The sequence below is a fragment of the Doryrhamphus excisus genome, linkage group LG9, assembly GCF_037039965.1.
Source record: "Doryrhamphus excisus strain RoL-2023G ecotype Guam linkage group LG9, RoL_Dexc_Guam_v1.1, whole genome shotgun sequence".
NCBI classification, from domain to species: domain Eukaryota; kingdom Metazoa; phylum Chordata; class Actinopteri; order Syngnathiformes; family Syngnathidae; genus Doryrhamphus; species Doryrhamphus excisus.
The window spans coordinates 22,471,330-22,490,318 of record NC_136365.1 but is presented as its reverse complement, the minus strand read 5'-3'; the positions used below and the strand labels follow the sequence as shown (position 1 = coordinate 22,490,318).

The following is an 18,989-nucleotide window of genomic DNA, read 5'->3' as shown; positions in this document are numbered from 1 at the left end:
CCCGTGGACCGTCCAACTTGGGTTCCTCTCGCCATTCATAATGAAAACAATGCAGATTGGCTAAAACTACATGTCAAATGTAAACATACGCTAGATAGTAATATAGGTTATATTATAATAAATACTAAAGGTAGTTTAAAGACCAAATTACATCTCAAATCAAGAATGCCAAAACCAATTATATGTATTCAATATCAGATGATTTAATTTATAGGGTAATGTACATTCGATTAGTATAAAAATCAGTAACACATCAGCCATAATATTTTTCTAAATTGATGAGTTGTTTCTACTTTGGAATTAGTTAAAAAAAAAAAGGCAAACTGCTGTATTTACAATTACGATCACTTAGTAGATGAGTAACCCTGATCGAACCTTGATCCAAGGCCTTACAAAGCATAAAATGCGTCTATCAGTAATGGCTGAGTGCAAGAACAAAATCCATATGTAGATTGTAAATCCAAATGAAGAAAATCAAATGTTTGTATGGATTTATTGAATTGTTTCTATGACAACAAAGCATTTGACAGGACCTGCAGCAATCAACTTAAACACGACTGGACTCTACTTAGTAATGGTGTTTGCGTTCATGCTCTTGCCGCTGCCACTGAGTACGATGTACGGTGTTTTCTGGGACTTCTGCTTCTCCTGAAGCAGAGCCACCGTCCCCAACGGCGTGTCGCTGCTGCTCATCTTCTTCAGCAGCGCCTCCTCCTCCAGCTTTTTCATCCTCCGCTCCGTCTTCATCTTCCCCGAGCCTTTCCCGTGGAACCTGTGCGAGAGCTGCCTGAAGGCTTCTTTGGGCGTCAGCTTGCGGCCGGACTCGTCCACGTACTCGATCTTGACGTCGGGCTTGTAGCCATCTTTATCCTTGAAGTCCTGCGTGAAGCCTCTGTATTCCTCCCGCCGGCTGTACTTGTCGTCAAAGCCCATCTTGTCCTCGATGCAGTAGTTGTCGTTTGGCAGGGCGCCCTTGGTGGCTTTGACGCGGGCCACCTTCTGCACCTCCGTTTCCAGCAGTCCCTTGTTCTTGCACAGGTGCAGGGCGGCGGCCAGGCCAGAGTTGACGATGGGCTCTTCGTCCAAGATGGTGGCAGAACCTGTGGCAAAGTCAGGATGTTTCTGTTCCTCGTCCAAGTTGACGGTGCTCCACCCGATGTTGTCGTCCATGTCAGAGTTGGAGTCCCCGGCACCTTCTTTTTCCTCCTCGTGCTCAAAGTCCATAATGTCCTCTTGGTCCTCTCTGTTGCCTGACAGGCCGTATGTGGGAATATCACCCAGAGTTCTGCAAAACTCTGAGGTGGCGTTAAAAACGATGTTGCTCCTCCTCTCTGGATCATTGTCGGGGTCGTCCTTAGCGAGCCGCTTGATCTGTTCGGCGATCTTCTCCCCTGAGTCTTTGAGGAGTTGCTTCTGCTTGAGTTTCCTCTGCTTCTCCAGTTGTTTCTGGAGCTCCTGCTCGGCCTCATCCTCCTCCATGACGCTCGGCTCCGGCGGGGTGAAGTCCTCGTCGTCGCTCATCTCCATTTCTGCCGTCCTGACATCATCGGACATCTGCGCCACCTCGTGCGGCCACTTGCCGTCCTTCGTTTCATCATTGTATTCGTTCTCATCTTTGCGGCCTCGGCCACGCGTCCTGGAGCCAAAGTCGGTGTTGCGGGTGTCATCGAGGAGCAAAAAGTCTGCCACGTTGGTCTTATCCTTCTTTCGGATCTTCTTCACGCGGCGTTTGGTCTTCTTGAAGCCCACCATTTCCTGGGGGCTGTAATACTCTGACGCAATGGTGAGGGAGGGCATCTCCAAGGACTGGGCCTGACTTCTGAGGACCTCTCTCATCACCTGCAGCTCCCGCTCGCGTGTGCCGTCGGCAAAGCCCCCCGCGTTCAAACGGAAGCTCTTTTTCTTCTCGCCGTCGATCTCCTCGTCATACTTTGACAGCACAGTGCGCGACTTGAAGGTCACCATGTCTTCCACGCTCTCCTCCTCTTCGTAGGGCTTGTAGTCTGGCTTCTTCTTCTTCAGCTCCACATTCTTTTCCGCCTTCTCTCTGTCCACCAGCCCCACGTTTTCCAGCACATCCTCCTCCTCCTCCAGGACACCTTTGTCCTGCAGTGTGAGGATGACGGTTTGGCCCTCTCCGAAGGAGTCCACCTTGTGCTGTACTTTGAGACCCTTTAGATCATGGGCCGTGTAGGTGCTGTTCCTGCTTTGTCCAAACTCTTCCTCCACCAAGCTGCTCACACCAAACTCCTGATCCATCTCCTCCAGGAGTTTGGCTCTCTTCTCCGCCATCTCTTTCTCTTTTGCCGCCTTTCGGCTTTTCTCCACCCAGGCAGTCGTGTCGTCCAGCCAGTCATCCTCAGCCAAGGTCTTGACTTTCCCCAGTTTCTGGTTAAGGAGGCGCTTCTCCTTCATGGCTGCCAGTTTTTCCTTGATGTCTTTCTGCTTCTGGATGAGGGAAGGGTTGATGGTCTCGGCCACCAGTGGCTCCTCCTTGGTGCCCAGCTCCTTCTTGTCGTCATTCATCTCCAGGGGCTTCAGGCCCAGCTTGGCTCGGAGCTTGTTGGTCTCCTCGATGCTGAGGGAAGCGTCTCCACTTGCAGACTGAGCTTGCGTCTCAGTATTTCCCCCCTCATAGCCGTGGTCCACTTTCTCTTTCTTCATGCGTGGCTCCCCGGTACTCCTCTCGCCTTTGCTGCGGCTTTCACGGCCACTTCTGTCCCTGGACGCCGACCGCTTTCGCCTGTCTTTACTGTCCCGATCTCGGTCTGTGTCGCGCTCCTTGCGGCGGTGTTTCTTGTGCTCGCGACGGCGGTCCTCCACCTCCTTGTCGCGGCTCTTTTCCTTGTGTTTCTTGGACGAACCCATGTTTATTCTCTGACGTTAACGAAATACGAGCGCTTAAAGTCTATTGTATGCGGAGTGGGGGTGGGAGGCTAGCTCCGCTTTGCTAAAGTGCTAGCATACATGGTGAGCCCAATCAAAACTTTACTCACGAGGCATGCGGACTCAAAAAGAAGAGTCCGTGTCGTCAAAAAAGCGAAGCCGTGCGACAATAAGTGAGTTGTTGTGTCATTTATATCCGATTTCAAACTGTTTCCTAGCCACGCTCCGAACGAAGTACAAACGACACAATGGCGGCGTTGCTTCTTTCCCAGTAAGCACATCCGGTGGTCTCAGGTTGAGGTATTGCCACCTGCTGGTCGGCAGGAGGACTGCGTGGAAACGACGTTTGCCACCAATAGGTAATTATTACTTATATATTAATATATATGCTTTATAATAATACATCCACACACTTGTTGATAACGTAATTTGATTAGGTGTTTTCTTATGGGCTCGACTGTACCGTTGATTTACTGCCCCCTGCAGGTTGGCGGTGGTTACAGCACGAGCCCACTAAGAGTGATTGTGGTGGAAGGGAAGCCTGCCGGATTTCGCCACTAACACCTTATTTTATCACATGGATTCAGCGAGACGTCCCTGAGTGTTTTTAACAGGACAACAGAAGCTACGGTGATTATTAATTTCATTTCAAGTGAGTTATAGGCGATTTAATCGTTGCAAATATTTGCTCGCGCGTGTGACTCGCTAGCTCGCGTGTTTTGTTCGGTCGTATGTTTTATTTTCGCCAAATGAAGTACGAGGCTGCTCCCAGTCACTTGTTACGTGATGCGAGTAGGCTAATGACAAGATGCTAGCTAGCGTTAGCTAGGTTCCCGCCTCAAATGTGCCCATTTACTGTTGATTAACGCGAAAACTGAAGATAGCTAACGACATGGCCGGACTGGCTTGGTTGCCGTGGAGACTTCCGTGTGAACTGGTGCGAACAAAACACAACGAGGAAAGTCAAGATTCCACCCAAGTTTGTTGACATCCCAGCTCGCTAGCATGCTACGCTAACCGGTGCGGTGGGGCTTGGATGGAAACCCTTCCAACACTAGCTAGCTAATCCGAATTGGGGCGGGGGGGCTTTTGAACTTTGAAGTTGAACGCTCGTAGCCACTCTGATAGTTTATGTTCGGCAAGGCAGTACGATGTAAGGTGTTTTCGTGTATCGGTTTGTGACGACGAATGACGAACGTTGTGCGTTTGGACGCCGCCTCACTATAATTAATGGAATTAATGCTCACTTGGCACAAGAGAGTTTTGACTGCGAACTGAGTACGATGTAGCTCAACTTTGTACTTGCAGTCAAAGTTTCAACAGGCAGCAGGAAGAACCCCACTGGTAAAAAAAGAATGTAGACGAACGTGTTGAGTAATGTTTGTGTGCGTGTGTCGTGACTGCCATGTTTGTTTTGTTTTTGAAGCAGACTACCCGGGTAACATGGCAACCGGAGGCACTCCTTTGGACGACAGCGCGGACGAGTTGCACAACTGGACTGCAAGCAACGCCAGTCTGGAGGACAGACTCAACAACATGGTAAAAGACGCTGATCACAGGGGCAAAACCAATGTAGGTAGACATACAGCATATTTATTCTTCTTTAGCTCCTTTTTACATAGAAGTCTGGCCGTCAACTCATCCAAGTCGGGTATGCACTTGTACTTGGAAAATGCAATTTTTATGCAGCCTCTTCCTTGGCTATATTCTACCTTCAAAAGTGGGGAATGGTGCCTTTTGTGAAAGGGGAATTCTGACGGCAACTTGAATGGACGCTGTCTGACTCCTTAAGTATTTGATACGTTAAAGCAGATGTTGCTAGCGGGGTTAGCTTAGTGTAGCAGAGCATGCTGGTGCAGCTGTGTGTGTCTCAGGCTGGATGAGTGTGTTTACATCGTGTAGTGTTTTACCCCTTTAATGTAAGAGAGCGTGTCACGATTCCTGTGGAAAAAAGACAAGAGGCACGTTTATTGTTGCACCCAGCTCCTACACTCTCCATTTCATAACGTGTTTGTTCAGGCTTGGGGTGCACAGCAGCAGAAGAAGGCCAACCGATCCTCTGAGAAGAACAAAAAGAAGCTGCCGGCTGCTGTGGTGGAAAGCCGCCTGACCAATGACATTTCGCCCGACTCCACCCCTTGGAGCGGGCGCCGCAGACCCCTGCAAATGAAATATGCCGCCCAGTGGTCTGTGCCAGACCAGGCGGAACTCGACAAGATCCATCAGAGGATCAATTTCTCTGATTTGGATGAGGTAGAAAGCACAGGTTCACCGCTAGCCAGATGACACATTCTAAGTGGATATTGGGTTCTTTCCTTTCAGAGCATCGGGAGCGACTCCCAGGGCCGCGTCACCGCCGCCAACAACCAGCGACAGCTGGCGGCGGAGAGGAAGAAGCCCTACAACTTCCTGCCGCTGCACGTCAACACCAACAAGAGCAAGGAGCCGCCCCCACCCGCCTCCTCGGCCACCCCACCCACTACGGCCGTCCCCAAGGAAAGTAAGAAAGCGAGCCCGGCGGCGAGGGATGCGGTTAACCCCGCCGCCACACCTGCCAAGGAAATACCAGCGAGGCTCATGTGTGGCGGCATCGAGAGGGCTCCGGTTGCACTTGCTGACTTTGAGGGAGGGGAAGCCGGCATTGAAATTGGCCTGGTAAATTTCTCTCACACACTATTTTCAATATCTCACTTGATAATACTGATCTGATTCTGTGAAGATGTACTTTCTGAAACGGAGCATCGTCTTGGCGGGAGGAGGCGGGGCCGCTGGCATGCGCACACAGCGTGCAGAAGAGTGTAACATAGTTTAAATTAAATTGGTAGTAATGTATTTTTGTCACCTCTTACCTGCGGCTCACATTCCTGTCACACGGACGTTAATCACTGTTGGCGAAATAACACTCCACTTTGGACAACACCTGAACATGTGGTCTGACTGCATTGGATGCTTTCTGTAATTTGCTGTGTAAAGTGTAGCCTTTTCACCTCATCCATCGCTCTCATGCCACATTGGATCCACTACCGTAGGGGTGCACCCATAATGTTCTGGCCCGATCACCAATCGTTATCCCAATACTGGATACAGATTTTAACAAATAACTCGACAGGCTGCACCTTCAAGTGTTCACCCTGAAAATAACTTCATTCCCGAAGGCACTCAGAAGTAGGTTGCATGTGGCCTGTATTTAGGCCACTTTATAAATACGCTTCCCCCGGTTGCCGGGTGAGATTTGTGCACAGTCTCCGTTTCTGTCCTCGCTCTCGCCCGTCTCGCCTCTTCTGGTCTCAGCCGTCGTTTCCACACGTCGCCGCTTACCTTTGTCCTGCGCTTGTCGACCTTCCTCACCGCCCCCCTGTTTCTCGTGGCCGGCCACACAGTTGGTGAGCAAGCTGGTGCAGGTTCGCGAGTACATCAGCAAGGCCAGCTCCATGCGCGACCTGGTGGAGAAGAACGATGTTCCCGCCAACGTGGAGCGCCTTTCTCATCTCATCGAGCACCTCAAGGAGCAGGAGAAGTCCTACTTGCGCTTCCTTAAGAAGATGCTGGTGAGTCATTGTATCTTTACCTTGGTCTGTTGGTGTTCACTAAATCAGTACAGTGGACCCCCCCCCCACCCACATTCACTAGCCCGCAAATTTTTGGTCAAAAAATTACTCCTCCAAAATGTTTTTCCTGCAGACGATGCATTTAGGCCATGGGAACAGAACCCCCGTGAAAAGCGGGGATCTACTGTAATATAAGATTGTAAACATGGCTCCCACATGTGCTATTGATGCCTGACGGTCTATTGTGTCTTGAACACGCTAACCGTCGGTCACGCCTCATCTCCTGATAAAATAGGGACAGGCAGTGTAGTCCCTGGTGCATTCAGGGATGTCTCGGATCATCGGTTGTCCTCTTTACTGATGTGATAGGCTCGGGAGAACGAGGACGACGACGTTAGGACCCAGGACTCTGCAGTGGGCTCCGGGTCTTTGGTAGAGAGCACCTCACTGAACGCTGATGTGAGAACTTCAGACGCTTCGAATGCAGTGGTAGGCCTGGATATACAGTACAAAGTGGTTATTTTTGGTTATCTGTAATGTATAATATATTGTAGGGCGGCTGGCCGGAAGCAACTATGCAAGACCAGAAGGAAGAGCTGGAGAACTTCCGCAAGCAGCACGAGCTGCTGAAGAAGATGCTGGAGCAGCAGGAGCAGCTGAGGGCCCTGCAGGGCCGCCAGGAGGCGCTACTGGCCATGCAGCACAGCGCGGAGCACGCACTGGCCGTGATTGAGGACGCAGCAGGTGCACATTTCTCCCCCTTTATGTTGTGTGGCTACTGGTCCACACTGACTGCCTCGTCTGGGTGTGCAACTCCACAGTTGTCACGGAAACCACCGGCAGCGTCTCGGGCCTGAGCATCACATCGGAACTCAATGATGAGTTGAATGATTTGATCCAGCGTTACAACAACCAACTGCGGGACTCCCAGGTATGCCAGAAATGTGTGTCCCTTCATTCGTTCATTGAACTCGGGTCTCCTAGCTGTGAGGCCTGCACCGTTTAAAAAAAACAAAAAAAAACATTTTGTCCACAATCTTTTCTCTTTTGTACCTTAGGCTAATTCAGTCCCAGACAACCGTCGGCAGGCAGAGAGCCTCTCCCTCTCCAGAGAAGTGAGCTGGTCCAGGACTCCCCGGGCTTTCGGCCCCCCTCAACACAGGCCCGTCCTGCACTCGGCCTCCGGTCCTCACAATGGCCTGGACACGGGGCCGACGGCTGCCAGCATGAAACTCAGCCACCTCCAAGAGCTCCAGGACAAGAAGGAAACCATGGACAAGATCCTGCACGAGCTGCACTCGCTCAGAGACCAGACGCTCAACAACAACTACTGTAAGGATGTTTTGATCACGTCGCTTCACCCTTCAGGCTGCTTCAATGGCAGGTGCTCGCTTTTCCAGGCGGTGGCTTCCCGGCGCAGCGGAGTTTGAGTACAGGGGGATCTTCAGATTGTCCGTCTGCTGTTTGCTCAAATGGAGCCGCAGCCGCCGCTTCTTTTCATCCGTCGCTCACACAACACGATGACAGTTCCAACCCTGTGGACAAACTCAGGTGAACACACCAAAACCCCCACGCTGACCTCTATCAGCGGAAGAGGGATGTGATTTTAAATAGGGATGTCCGATATCGGCATAGAAGCCAGATATCTGTTCATATCAGAGTGTTTTTTCCCCTGATAACCATGACGGTGGTGTGAGAGTGATGCTCAGTAAGTCCACGGTAGGCATGGGTCGGTATGACATTCTGGCAGTATGGCAACCTTGTGTTGTTTTGAAATATCTTTATTGAAAAGAAAAGTTTCTTGCGAACAGTCATGTTTAACAACAAAATAGAACATGATGGAAGCAAAGCAGAAGTCATTATTTTAAAATAAATAATAACTAAAATGCAGCTTTGCCAATTTTGGCATGCTAGCAATGAATGTTAAAATGCTAATATTTTCATGCTAACACTTAACACAGTTGGCATTACGTGGTTCTATGAGTTTGTACAGAAAGTCTACTATGCTAATTGCTCTTGATGTCATACATGACTTGGATTCTGTGCCCCAACAGGAAGCTGAAGGAGGTCCACAAACGTTTGAATGAGCTTCGGGAGTTGGTGCAGTACTTCCAGCAGACCTCCGACATGATGGTGGATGCGGTCAATGAAAACGTGAAGGAGGACGATGAGGAGGAGGAGACTGAGGACGGCTCCATGCTAGAGGCCATGTTTGACTCTGAACAAGAGAATCGCCAGCCCCCCACCAACATCAGGTACGGCCTGACCTTGACAACATTTATCAGTGTATCTGTGGTGCGGGAAACCTGGGATGTTTTGCCGCGTCACTGTGCTCGGGTTTCACCACGAGAGCGGGTTGTAATTTCAGCCTTAACCGTCTCATCTTTTAATGCGCTTAGAAACCCACAGGACGGAGGGAACTGGAGCGACTTGAACCGCCGCGGGGGCTCGGGTAGCGCCACCAACGCCCCCAGCAGCAGACTCAACACCAAGTGCGAGATCAACAACCGGTCAGCGGCCAACCTCCGCAGCTTTAATGCCCCCTCAGCCATTGGTATGTCCCATCATCGCCACAGCGCACACATGTTCTAGTCATTACCTTCTAACCAGCGTGGGGCTTTTCCACTCTGCCAAAGAATGCCAGTACAACAGGGACACCCCCTACAACTGGGTCAAGGATGAGGACGGCCTCAATAATGACGGGTGTGCACAAGCTGGGCATCCAGAGGAAGAGGCGTCAGGATCTCGCTCGAGCAGCAGCCTCACCAACGGCGCTGCTTTCTCTCAAGAGGTTCACCAGCACATGGCCAAGCAGAAGCTACGCCATCTGCAGGAGCTTCTAGCCATGGTTCAGGTGGGAATCATACCTTCATTTCTTGGCAGAACATACCGCTGGAGTTTGGAACAGCATTTCTTTGTGGAATATACACAGTTTTAAAATCATTTAGAACATGTTCCCCTTCCCTGTCTCCATTGACTACTCATTGACTTTTCCGATACATGCTCTCATGTCCGTCTCCAGAAGTCCCAATAATGCCATGAAGTTGCTACTTTTAGAAGTGGAGCCAACTGGCTTCACCCTCTGGCATTTTTCTCCTTGTATGCAGAGTGATGACACAGATGCCACCACAGCAAATGAGGAGGAAGTTCTGCACCAGCAGCAGAATAACACTAGAGTCTTTGCGGGGGGGGCGCCGGCCACAGCAACCACGCAGGATCCCAGGGCATCGGATGGCGTTCTTTCCAGCAAGGCCAAGTATGACGTTATGTTTGAAGCAAAGCTCCACCAGGCGAGCTGTCGAGACGTATATTCTAGCTGTGCCGTCTGTATGCCACCAACAGGGAGAAGATATACAAAGAGAAGCTTCGTCAGCAGAAGCAGGCGCTCAAGCAGGTTCACGAGGAGAGTCGGATGCTTCGCGAAATCCAGGTCAAGATCCAGGATCTCCAGTTGACCTGCCCTGACCTGCAGGTATGCTTACAACTGGAGCCAGACCGATCGGAGACAGATGCCAATAACGATATTGGGGGCTGGAAAAAAAAGAATATGCAATAATACGGTCATTATTGGAAGCTTTAAACACACCTTGCAGTCCAGCCTACCCCGGTGGTCCCACCGTCAACAAGTGATGTGTGGCTGTTTTTACATAGAAGAGATCCGTGTTGAGCGTTCAGCTGCATGGTTGCTATACTTGGCAAGAAAGGGTGCGTGCAACACATGCCTGCAAGCTGATAAATAAATAAATAAAACACTCCATAATGCAACCCAGCAATACCCAAGACCGCATCCTGGCGAAGCACACATGGGTGTCCCAAGTAAATAAAATAAAGAAAAACCAAGCAAACGTGGAAAATGGCATAATGTAACTAAAAATAGCTAACTAAAAACAACATATTCTCACAGTCAAAACATGTTGACAATATCTTTGATCGTCAATTAACAGCTGCCTATGTCTTTATTCCCCTTGAATGAACGATGAATCGGTCAGGCTCCACTTACATGTCCATGAATACATGATTCAATGTCCTTGGAGTTTCTGCTGATTCGGTTCCAAATGTTATGTTGCCCGTTTTAGTCCTCACTGTCCAGCCAAGTGAGCGAGCAAGGCTTGCCGTGGAAGATCCCGGCTGCAGCTTCCACGCCGGGCGTCGTGCAGCCTTCCTCCTCCTCTGTGCCCAAAACTAGTCCGGCCGTGCTCAAGCCCAGCGCCCCGGAAGCCGCCGTCACCAACAACGAGGTGAGAGAGACTCACACCTCGTCTCATGATAATGCATTGGCTGTTTTTCACAATCCAAAACCGCACTTGGGTTTGCCAGCAGCTCTGGTTGGAGATGCGTCACCACCAGATGCTACGGGAAGAGCTGCGGCAGCGGCGGAAGCACCTGGAGACCCTGATGGCTGAAAATCAGAGGCGCGGCGGCCTCGCTGACTCCCAATGCAGGACCGGCGAAAAAGCCAGTTCCTCCCAGCCCGTTGGCAGTCGAGATGAAAGGTACGAATGATGCAGTTTGCAGGTTTATTTATTCTGTAAATTTATTATTGGAACAGCCAATAACCAAACTCAAATTAGATTTTTTTCCCGCAAAAGATCTCCAGGTCAGTTCCACTGAAAACAAACACAGCTAGAGTGAAGATCTTTTGTGGGGGGAAAAAATCTAATTTGAGTTTGGTTGTTTTTCATGAAATCATCCAGCCCTGGTCTCCATGAGCCTTTTAAACATGCTTGAAAACTCAGCATCATGCCTGCTGACAAAGGAACCCCCAAAATGTACTCCGAAGCACCCCTTTATAAATAACATTTCCACAATTAGCCACCAGCTGACGGACTGTTAAAGTTTGATAGGGGCGTCGTACAAGACAGCATGCACCGAAAAGTTAAGAGTCCTTCGTTGACAGCCAAGGGGAAATCAGTAAAACCGTAAAACACGATTATTGTGTAACACTGCATACATTTACAATTGTGGTTTTAGAATGATTTTCGCTAGTAGTCGTTCTATCCAACTGCTAAAAGTGTCTGATGAACTCGTTGTCTGTGTCATCAGGACAATGGCCACCTGGGGTTCCACTCCCTGCAACATGGATGTGGATGAGGATGATGATGACGACTATCACTCTGAGCACACGGTGGAGGAAGATGACAGCTCAGAACGCAGCTCTTTGGATGACAGCGACACATTCTCCCCGGGCAGGCTTCAGACCACCTACACCAAGAGGAAGAATCATGAATGGTCAGTTATTAGCGCCGTTGTTTGCTTCGTCCTTATAATTGACTTTTAATCTCCGTGTTGTCAGCAACCCGAAACCTCCGCCAGCCTTTTCCTGCAAAGCAACTGGCCCGCATCCTTCCCCTCGTGTCAAGGCAAAGACCAATCAGCAGCAGCCGCCGCCGCCACACAGAAGTTCCAACCAGTCCGCAAGCCAGCCTGCAGGTACAAGGCGTCAGGAGAATCTCTGCTGGGCCTCTGATCTCTCGGTCGCCGAGGGCTCCACCCACTGGCAGGAGCAGATCAGCCAGCTGCAGCGACAACTGGACTTCAGCACCAACATGTGTCAAACGCTGATGCAGGACCAGCAGGTGGAATTTGGGATTTTCAGACCAAAGTGGGATGAGAAACCGAACATGGGTCCTTTTGCCTCCTTTTCCTAGATGCTGTCTTACATGCTGCAAAGCCTGATGAGGGGCCCGTACAGCATGGTATCTAGCAACATGTCGTCACCGCAGGTCCACCTGGTCATGCACCAGCTTAACCAGTGTTACACGCAGCTGGCTTGGCAGCAGAACAACGTACAAAGGTATATATATAAAAAAAACATTTGCAATAACAGCCCACTGCATGATTTTTTTAGATATACGTTCTTTTAGACTGAAACAGGTGCTGAATGAGCTCCTACAACAACAACAGCAGCAGCAGCAGCAGCAGCAGGAGCCACAACAACGTTCATCCCCTGCAGCCCCAGGTTAGAGGACAAAGGGGTCATGTTTCTTTCACTTCATTATGCATAACCACCACTTCACTAATCCATCCTTCAGCCATAAATGATTGCATGAATAGATTATAGAGGCGTTCAGCAGGTTCTCTGTCCTACCAAGCTAGCGCTGCTAATGCTATTTACAGTCCGCCCATCCTTGTCTTCAGCCATGCTAAGCTACGTAACATTCACGACAGTCCTCAACGCCATCCCAGGCTGTCATGCTGTTAAAGAGACACTAAAAAAGTGATTGTGAGGAACAGCATCCTTGATGTATAGATAGATTTAGGGGAGCGTTGGTCAGTGAAGGTAACGTACAACTTGACTGAAGTCATCAAAGTCAACCTCCCAGCAAATATCCTTGCCTCTGTCACCCTGCAGGATTTCACCCCTTTCCTCTCTTCCCCATGGGCGAGTTCCCTCAGAGCGCAGCAAGTCATGCTAGCCCGGACCAGCACAAGCAGCATTTAGACCCCAACACCTCCGTGAAAACAGAGTACATGAGTTTCCCTCCTCCACTGCAGCGCTCGCCTCTAAATATGGCCACAGACGGACGGTATGCCCTTTGGTACTTGGAGCTCATTATGTGCTTTTTACAAGTACATAAATATACTGCATGTAATGTACATACATGATGCCTTCAGGCCTGCAGTGTGGCCTGACCACACCGTCCTGCGTCATCCACCTCAAACACCCCCCTCTGGACCCCCCACGCCGCCCCGCCGCTGCAGCCAGTCTCCAGTGGCGTGCGGCCTGGCCTCGGAGGGGAGCATCAGCAGCTTGCCTGATCGAGCGGATCCCACCACTGTCACAAAGACCTTCAAAACCGGACGCAAGGCCTCCGCCCAGGCCAACTTGGCCTCACGAAGCAAGACGACTCTTTCCAAGAGTCGCCGCAAGAGGGGCAAAGGACTCTGCAAAAACAACGAAGGTATTTTGCCATCAGCCCACTTTGTTGTTTGCAAACTAACTATTTTGTCTTATCATGTACTCAATATCAGGGTGCAGCCAGGAATAGCACTCATAATAAATACATAGAAACACTTCTAATCAACCCATGGGATTAGTTTTGGCCGATTTCACTGCATAACTAATGACGCCACCCGGAAGGGGGGTGTACTGAATCCAAGAGTTGCAGGAGGTGCTAACGTTTGGACCAATGAGCTCTGGGGAGTTGGTACATCAACATTCTAGTTGATGTCGGTGGCCAAGTAGTGCACAATACCAAAACACAGCATTAGCACCACCGGGAAGGGGATGGTACTCCTCTTACACCCTCATTAAAGTCTCGGGTGGCCAACGACCGGCCACATGTGCAACAAAATGGCATCAAGCAGCTCGTGTGTGTCCCACAGAACAGGAGAAACATGATGCCAATGTCTGATAATTTGTTTTGCTGTTTGGTAATGTACCGTATCAGATTGGTATCTGCAGCATAAAACCCTAATATTCACATATTTAATCAGGTCAGCAGAGCGACAGCTTCAGCAGCATCGCCGACTTTGACCAGCAGAGGGCTGTCTCGTCCCGCCACAAAGATCAGCATTTGCTGGACAAACTGACACAGGAGAAGCTGGACAGCAAGGCTAAGCTTGGGAACAAACCCAATGACCTCTCTTCTGGTAAGACAATAAGCTATCCTTGCTGTCCATCACCCCTTTTTACTTTCAAACTGAGTTTGTGCTTCATCACAATCCTAACATTTAGTTTGCACATTTGCCATTTACTTTTCTTCATTTATCCTACTGACAGCTTATGCTTGGAGAACACCCTTCCTCTCTAACAGAATTGCATGCACAGAAGCAGCAGGTAAACTCACCATGCACCTCCCTGCATCATGTTTTTTTTTGGTTCTCACCTCCCCAAGAACATCCCACACATCCCACATCCTACCTGCTTCATTGTCAACACCCTGGCTGTAACACGGGCACGGTACCAGCATATCTGTTGTCCCATCTCCAAACTCTCAGATGCAAGCAGCGACTTCTCCCTCTTTGAGGCGCTGAGGGAGACCATTTACTCCGAGGTGGCGACCCTGATATCCCAGAACGAGTCCCGGCCTCACTTTCTCATCGAGCTCTTCCACGAGCTGCAGCTGCTCAATACAGACTACCTGAGGCAGAGGGCGCTCTATTCCCTGCAGGTTGGTGTATAACTGTACAAGCTCATCTCTTACCTTTACTCTATCGTTCCATCACAGCACCCTGTGTTGCTGAAGCTAAGTAACCCACGAGGGGCTACAGAGTGCCGGTAATTCCACCAATTTGACCAATCTAAAATATGGTTGTGTGTGAGGGGCAAAAAGAGGTGATGACACAACTGCACAATAGAAGAGTTCATGTTTGGTGCAGTTTTTCTGTGTGGAGTTTGCATGTTTTCTCCGGGTACTCCGCTTTCCTCCCCCATTCCCAAAACATGTTAGCTTGATTGGCCACTCCAAATTGTCCATAGGTATGAATGTGAGTGTGAATGGTTGTTTGTCTATATGTGCCCTGGGATTGGCTGGCCACCAGTCCAGGGTGGACCCCGCCTATGAAAAAAGGCTGAGATGAGATGAGTTAATAGTGCTGATGAGTTCAAGTACACTAAGACGCATGACATCGACACCAAGGAGCAGAAGTAGGTCGGGGGTTGCCTACGGCATTGTTCTTTGAGACGTTAGATTAGGAACATTGAAGGATGCGTGTGCGGCAGGACGCCACTGAAGCCCGTCCCTGTCCCTGCAGGACCTGGTGAGCAGGCATCTGGCTGAGAAGAGTGCCTCCCAGGAGATGCCACCCCTGGGTGCAGCGTCTTGGGCTGGGGGCTCTCAGTCTGAGCTCACGCCCAGCGAAAGCCCCACCACCAGCGATGTAGTAAGAGCACACTCCCAGCATGCCCCCCCCCATTTCAATGCTTGAAACGTCTTGACTTTTTCCCATCTTGGCCTCCAGTCTCCATCCCATCTTCTCCATCTTAATTCATCTTTGATGAGTTTGTTCCTAAACTCGCTGTGCTTTCATCCTTCCCTGCCTGGTGTCGTCTCTCCACCCTCCCTTTGGGTTCTCCCTGCCCCCATCTTGGCTGGTTTCATCTTGTAAGCCGTGACCCTCCGTTGTCCGTGTGTGTCCGGGCCGCGGTGCCCTTGTTCTATGTTGAGCTAATTGGAAGCCAGGCCATTGGAGTCTGAGCAGTTCCTTTGCTGAGGAATTGACGGATGAAATGTCTGAGCTCACGTTTGAAGTGTGGCCTCGGCGTCTTCCTCTGGCGGAGCCTTCGTTTGCGCCTAATTAGACTTCACTTCGCTTTCAGGAACGTGGAATAACTGCCCCCTCCACCTCCCGCTCAGACTCCCTAAATGTGTGTTTTTTAGGAAGCGGTGGAGAAGAACGGGAAAAAGACGGACGGCGCGGAGTCTGGGGGTAATGACAGCACCGTGTCTTCCGGCCACCTGGACCCCTTTGCCAAGGACCACCTCAGTAGGTTTGAGTGAAGGAGCCTAGTGCCAGTCTCACCCAACAGCTGCTGACACCTAGTGGCCAATGTGGAATACTGCATTCACAATGGGGGACATGTTATGTTTGAAAGTAATTAGCAATGACGAGTGAATAAAAGTATTTATATCTCCCCAGCCAACACGGTCATCCACTTGGACAAAGCCTTTGCCAGGATGCGCCAATACGAGCACAAGCTGAAAGGGGACGTGAGCACCGCCGGCGACTCTGACCTCTCAAACGTCGAGGCGGCGGAGGTGGCGATGGACGGTACGCACGACTCGCCACTTCAGCATCTGTATTGGTCACCACGCTCATGTGTGCACGTGTAACCCGGCAGGAGCATCCGGCGACCTGCACTTCCCTCAGATCGACACCCAGCAGCTCAGTCAGCAAATCAAGGCCATCATGGCGGAGGTCATTCCCTTCCTCGAGGTGGGTTGGGCACAACACGCGGGCCAGACCAACCACCAATGGCGCTTACCCGCCATTCCTTTAAGTCGTCCAGTAGACCTTTGAACCCTTAGATGCACGAGTGACCGGACCCTACACTCCACTCCACCATAAGTGGCTCAAAAATGACCCATGCTAGAATCAAGGTCATCAGGTAAGTTAAAAATGTGAATGTCATGATATTAAAACATGTTTTTTAGGAATGCCTGGAATATGAAATGATGACAAATGTTCATATTTCAAGAAAACAACCTGAGCGGGTCATTTTGCCCCACTTGTGCATCTAAGGGTTAAGGGTTAGCATGTAGCCACGTGTAGGAGGCAAGGATGCAGGAAGTAGTCCTGAGAGCGTAAACGTGCATCCTGACGCAGGACAACATGGACCAGGTGTGTTCCTCGCAGCTGCTGACGTCTTTACGCCGCAAGGTTCTGGCGCTCACCCAGCAGGACGACGACAGCAAGGAGTTTGTTCGCTTCTTCCACCGACAGCTGGGGGGCATCCTGCAGGTAGGACCGCCCACACGTCGCCCCCTCCCCCTCACGGGGGCTCGCTCCCGTAGCCGACCTCTCTCTGGGCCGCCCTGCAGGATTCCCTGGACATGTTCATGGGCCAGACCCTGAAGAACTGCGGTGAGGACCTTGTGGTGGAGATCTCGGACGTCCTCTTCAACGAGCTGGCCTTCTTCAGGCTCATGCAGTTCTTGGACAACAGCATCGCCGTCTCTTCGGAAGCCAAGCAGAAAAGGAAGCGGAAGGCCGAGGCGCCTCCTTTAGAGGTCAGTCAAAAGCTTCTGGACGCTTCTAAAACCAGGATGAGCGAGCGTGTCCATGTAGGAACGTGATGCTCCTTCTGCTCCGTTAGGAGAACATGGCGGTCCAGCTCAACGCGTCATCTGCCGATGAAGACAAGGTCCGTCCATCTTCCTCACCTCTCCCTGTGTGGCAGGATAAAGACCACGGAGAGCAGGATTCTTCTCAGCAGGAGATGTTCTTGGCCGGTCACCTGACATGCCGGGACGGTGATGATGAAGATGAGGAAGAGGCTGAAAGTCGTGGGATGCCGCTGTCCATCAGTAGGACCCGGTCCAAATTCAGTGGAATATTCCAAAGCTGGTGGTCCATCTGACCGTCACTGGTTTCCTTCCTGGAGGTCTTTCCAAAGCCGAGACGCAGGCCCTGACCAACTACGGCAGCGGCGAGGACGAGGAGGAGGAGGAGGAGCCGGAGGAGTTCCAAGCGGGGCCCGTGGACGTCCAGACGTCCATGCAGGCCACGTCAGAAAGCCAGGTGGAGGACCGTGAGGTGGCTTTGGACAGACGGAGCGTTCCCTGTGTGGACGCCACGTCTGAGATGGAAAGCGACCAGAGCTCAGCAAACGGTGAGAACTTCTCACCACAGACTTTTATTCCTTACTGTCTTTGACCCCCCCCTCCCCCCTCTCACCACAGGGACCGCTGAGGAGGCCATCAGCCATCAGACTGAGGACGAACCCACGCTGGTGGAGAGTCTCAGCAAAGAGGAGGAAGACCAGCCCACGGTTGCCGCCGCTCCACCAGAGACCAGCAGGAGCTTCCCGAAGGACTCGGCCAACCCCAGCAGCCCCGACACGGACTCACCCGTCATGATCAACGTGGACGTAAGCCACTTCATGAACGCGTTCCTGCGTAATGAAGATGGCGGTCTCTGTCAAAGTGTCCATGATGGCGTCCATGACGTTGCAGGAGGCGGGCTCAGGCAGCAGCAGCCAGAGGACGTCGGACGAAGACGACTTTGTCCAAGTGGACGACCTTCCTCTGCAGCTCAGCGTCATGTGTGAGGTAACGTCCAACCCCGCCAGCTCCTATCTGACCTTCACAGCCGCCCTGATGATGGATTTGTGGCAGGAGGAGCTGCAGAAGAGGATCGTGGAGGAGCAGCAGACCAACGACTTGCGGGTGGAGCTCCTGGGCGACAACACGCAGTCTTTGCCGGGGCTGGTGGGAAACGACGAGGCTCTGAAGGAACCAGGTTGGTCTCATCCGGCTAAGACTACTACTACTACTACTACTACTCCTACTCCTAGTAATACCACTACTGATACTTTTGTTTTGCAGGAACCGCTGATGCCCAGGAAGAGTAAAAGGAAACATCGGATCTTCTCCTCATCTGGAACTTTATTTCCAAAGCTAACACTGTCGTCCTAAAACACTCTAAGTTAACTGCTAGCTGCTGTTATTCCTGTTCTTCTCACGTTCTCACTTGATCCCTTTTTGGATGCCAGCTGTGACGGGAAACTAATTGTTGACGTTTTCTACAACCTTTGCTCTTTCTTGGCTTTTATTCTCCAGGCTTCACTTTCACGTCCATCTTGTTGCAATCTTAAAACCTTTTCATTAAAATGTTTGGACTTCAACAAGGTTGATACACTTTGTCGTCCATGGGTGCTGGGTATGCTGGAGCCTAGCCCAGCTACGTGCTACATGCTACATACCATAACATGCACACTTGCATGTATACATACCATAACATACATACATACACAGCATACATTACCATACATGCCATAACATACATACATACATAATATACATACCACAACACATACATACATAACATACATACAGTAACATACACACATACCATAACATACATAACATACGCACTTCCATATATACAAAC

The 18,989-nt window shown here is 50.7% G+C and overlaps 2 protein-coding genes across 14 annotated transcripts; one reads left to right on the top strand and one right to left on the bottom strand.

The window, feature by feature from the left end:
• Positions 1-479: 479 nt before the first annotated feature.
• sart1 (spliceosome associated factor 1, recruiter of U4/U6.U5 tri-snRNP) lies at positions 480-3,170 on the bottom strand. The gene has a single exon (XM_058086775.2). The coding sequence runs from the start codon at positions 2,866-2,868 to the stop codon at positions 565-567; it is 2,304 nt and encodes a 767-aa protein (XP_057942758.2). The 5' UTR covers positions 2,869-3,170; the 3' UTR covers positions 480-564.
• Positions 3,171-3,358: 188 nt separating this feature from the next.
• pcm1 (pericentriolar material 1) lies at positions 3,359-18,726 on the top strand. 13 transcript variants are annotated; one of them, XM_058086657.2, is made up of 38 exons: positions 3,359-3,516; positions 4,316-4,425; positions 4,906-5,139; positions 5,209-5,541; positions 6,267-6,434; positions 6,804-6,923; positions 6,989-7,178; positions 7,256-7,365; positions 7,493-7,766; positions 7,835-7,985; positions 8,489-8,689; positions 8,834-8,988; positions 9,071-9,288; positions 9,542-9,690; positions 9,777-9,906; positions 10,511-10,672; positions 10,755-10,927; positions 11,478-11,663; positions 11,728-12,010; positions 12,083-12,228; positions 12,299-12,393; positions 12,787-12,961; positions 13,050-13,336; positions 13,872-14,027; positions 14,158-14,214; positions 14,376-14,548; positions 15,132-15,260; positions 15,758-15,863; positions 16,017-16,148; positions 16,219-16,313; positions 16,704-16,838; positions 16,919-17,107; positions 17,194-17,404; positions 17,482-17,709; positions 17,780-17,967; positions 18,053-18,148; positions 18,215-18,338; positions 18,425-18,726. In XM_058086657.2, exons 2-38 carry the CDS (start codon positions 4,330-4,332, stop codon positions 18,448-18,450), a joined length of 6,081 nt encoding a protein of 2,026 aa, XP_057942640.2. In that variant the 5' UTR covers positions 3,359-3,516; positions 4,316-4,329; the 3' UTR covers positions 18,451-18,726. The 13 variants fall into 13 exon arrangements, with proteins under 13 accessions (XP_057942640.2, XP_057942650.2, XP_078649827.1 ...); XM_058086667.2 differs by having other exon boundaries at positions 10,752-10,927; XM_078793701.1 differs by having other exon boundaries at positions 4,316-4,458; positions 10,752-10,927.
• The last annotated feature ends 263 nt before the right edge of the window (positions 18,727-18,989 follow it).